Genomic DNA, 3,662 nt, shown 5'->3' with positions numbered 1-3,662 from the left:
CTAATTTATTTTTTTGAATTCAATAAATCAAATAAAATCAATTATACTAATTATTTGTATCAACTAACTGATTTGATTAATTCTTAAAAAATATTTTTATTTAATTTATTTTATTTATTTAAATACATGAATTATAACTGATTAATTATTTAATTTTATTACGATAAATATTAAATTCTATTCCGAATATAAAAATATAAAATTTTATTCCTTCCATTTTTATTTTACCACTATAAAAGACCATATATGCTAGAAGAAAATATAATTTATTTACCAATTACTTTTTCATTAAGTAACTTTTACTACAATTCTTTTTCTTCCTATGAGGCGTCGTCGCAAGAAGTCAACTATCGTGGATACAAACCACCACACACTCTTCAACTCCCGTGCTCATCATTCAGAGCAATATATGATATGTTATCCATGAAGCATTTATAGACCATGGTGTTATCATGTATGCATAAATAAAAAAATTTTCGTAATTAAGCTTAAGTCATTTACCTGTTTGTGTGGTATATTATAGTGTGAAATTACTTTTAATTTGTGTTGTGCAATGATATTATGGTTTAATTTAAGCTTTTGTTTTAGAACTGTCTTATGATTTTATCTCATCATTTTCTATTAGATATCAAGTTGATATATTTTTATTTATTATTATTGAAACAGATGTGATACAAAATTTGTAAAAAAAAATAAAACTCTCACACTCAATTTATTTTATTGTAGTCTTTTATCTCTTCTATTTCTTTTTATTTTCTTCTTATTCATTTTATTTTTTTTTTAAATATCATATAATTTATTATAATTTATACCAATTAATTATTATAATTCATTATATCAATTAGTTTAATTCATTAATTTATAATATGCATGATAAAATAGATTATTTGTTACTTATACGTTTATTCTTCTAAAATCTAAATCTGAATAATTATATTTTTAGTTTTAGTTATGAACAAAATATCTACTTATAATATACTAAAATTTGGTTTTCTCCCAACTAATGAAGGTGAGGTGTCGATCTCTCGTGACTCCGTTTTTCCTCCAAAATGAACTTTCATATTCTCTATTCTAAATTATTTTATAAAAAATATCTTTATTATAATTATATTATAATTAATATTTAATAAATAATACATAATTATACTAATTTAAAAACATATCTTTATTATAATTATATCAAATCAATATTTAATGCATTATTCGGTAAATATTAAATTCTATTCCGAATATAAAAATATAAAATTTTATTCCTTCCATTTTTATTTTATCACTATAAAAGATCATATATGCTAGAAAAAAATATCATTCATTTACCAATTACTTTTTCATTAGGTAGCTTTTACAAGAATTCTTTTTCTTCCTATGAGGCGTCGTCGCAAGAAGTCAACTATCGTGGACACAAACCACTACACACTCTTCAACTCCCGTACTCATCATTCAAAGCAATATATGATATATTATCCATGAAGCATTTATAAACCATGGTGTTATCATGTATGCATAAATAAAAAAAATTCCGTAATTAAACTTAAGTCATTTACCTGTTTGTGTGGTATATTATAGTGTGAAATTACTTTCAATTTGCGTTGTACAATGATATTATGGTTTAATTTAAGCTTTTGTTTTAGAACTGTCTTATGATTTTATCTCATCATCATTTTCTCTTAGATATCAAGTTGATGTATTTTTATTTATTATTATTGAAATGGGTGTGATATAAAATTTGTAAAAAAAAAATAAAACTCTCACACTCAATTTATTTTATTGTAGTGTTTTAATTATAATTTGCATCTTAAATTATGTTGAGTACATGATATTCTATTGTGCTGCTAAAAGTAAAAATGAGATAACAAAGATAATTTTATCTCTTAATTCAGTATATTTATTTATATTTTATACTTTTTTTAAGATTAATTTTGTACGGTGTTGGTATATTAAATAAAAATACCTGTTATAATAACAAAAAATAAAATAAAATTTCAATCAATAATTTTTTATTCTTTACGTTGTTTTTTCAATTATATTTTAGATTTTAATTTATTACTAAAAGGTAGTGAAATTCTATTGATACTGAAATAAAGTTACAAAAAGGTCCATAGGGTAGAATAAGTAAAATAATGTGATACCCACATTACAACATCCAAATGAAACAACCTAAGATCTAAAATGTTTATCTTTCTCTTTCTCACCGTCTATTATATTATCGATTCTATTATATAAAAATCGATTTTTTACATTTAATGATAGAGTCAACGTAGCATATTTCTGAGAGTGTTTCTTAATTTATTTTATTTAACTCATTAAATACAATTCATTATGATGCATTAATTATATCAACTAATTGATTTGATTAGATATTTAAGTATCACACACTTTAAAATTATGTATATTGATTTGATTTTTATGATATATAAATTTAAGGAATAAATTAAAATAATACAACTTATTATTTATTTAATTTGAATATAACAAATACAAAATTAATTTAGTCAAAAGTTTAATCCAGTAATTTATCTTTCGACTGCACACGTATGTAGAATAACTTTTAAGAAGGAGTCACGTATAGTAAATACGGTCGATGATTGTAAAACTGTATACTAACATTGATATAATATTATTTCAGGTATATGTTTTGTAGGTATCAAAGAAAAGTGTTGAGTTATTTTTTAGTGGGTTTAAATTATTTATTGTTTATTAGAGACTTTTGTACATTATAATTCTCTAATAATTTATTATTTATTTTGAGCTGATTTTGATATGTTTTTACTTGACAGTAAAACAACATATAAAAAATTATTGGTGAGTTTAAGTATTATTAAGTTATTTATAGTCACATTGAGTATATATGTTTGATTTATTAAAAAAAATAAATTACTAAAACTAATTAATAACTATTTTAGAATTAATATAACTATTTTAGAATTAATACATTTAATACTAAATTAAAAAAAATAAACAATACATAATATATTATATTTTTATTAATCAAATTATTATAATTTAAATTAATCTTAACAAAACAATTTAAAATTATAATTTTAATTTTATCACTCACATGGACGCGCTATTACACTTGTTACTAGTAATTGAGAGATATATTAGACAGGTCAATGGAAGATCTTGGCTCGCTCTCTCAAATCTGAGTTGGGTTATTCATTGAATCATTGTTGCTCCAACTCTCTAAACGAGAGAGTGGTTGGAGAAAGAGGGAGAGATGCTGGACAACGCTCAGGCAGCGATATTACCCCAAGCAGCGGAATCGGGCACTGTGGTCAAGCGCTACGCTCCTCCTAATCAAAGGTATTATTGATTATCTGAATCCGAATCCTTTTCCGTTTCCCTTTTCTTTTCCCATCTCATTTCTACTCATTCTTCTTTCAGGAACCGTTCTGCCAACAGGCGCAAGTCTTCTGGTTAGTTCACTCCTTCTCCCCATTCTTCATTGCTTTTATTTATGTCATTTGAATTCCTCCTAAACCAGCTCATCTCATCCAAATTGTAGCCTAGATAGCCCCTTCATTCTAATTATGCACATACCTCCTGAATCCAGATCATAGTTCCTTCCCTCTCATTTGCCCTGCTTTCCATGGACCATCATCTCCACCAACACCATAAAAGGACTCCCTTTTCTTTTTTTTCTTCAGACACGCATCTCTTCT

General features: G+C 24.5%; 1 protein-coding gene across 2 annotated transcripts in view; it reads left to right on the top strand.

The window, feature by feature from the left end:
• Positions 3,071 to 3,662, top strand: part of LOC107609127 — a 3,961-nt gene continuing 3,369 nt past the window's right edge. The window contains exons 1-2 of one of the 2 annotated variants that reach the window (XM_016310972.2): positions 3,071 to 3,303; positions 3,385 to 3,416. In XM_016310972.2, the coding sequence (XP_016166458.1) occupies positions 3,218 to 3,303; positions 3,385 to 3,416 (118 nt within the window). In that variant the 5' untranslated portion in view covers positions 3,071 to 3,217. The remainder of the gene's footprint in view (positions 3,304 to 3,384; positions 3,417 to 3,662) is intronic. The other variant, XM_021105863.1, reaches the window with a different exon arrangement.

The sequence above is a fragment of the Arachis ipaensis genome, chromosome B07 (genome assembly GCF_000816755.2).
Source record: "Arachis ipaensis cultivar K30076 chromosome B07, Araip1.1, whole genome shotgun sequence".
NCBI lineage: Eukaryota > Viridiplantae > Streptophyta > Magnoliopsida > Fabales > Fabaceae > Arachis > Arachis ipaensis.
The sequence above is the reverse complement of the archived record's forward strand: the minus strand, read 5'-3'. Positions and strand labels throughout refer to the sequence as shown.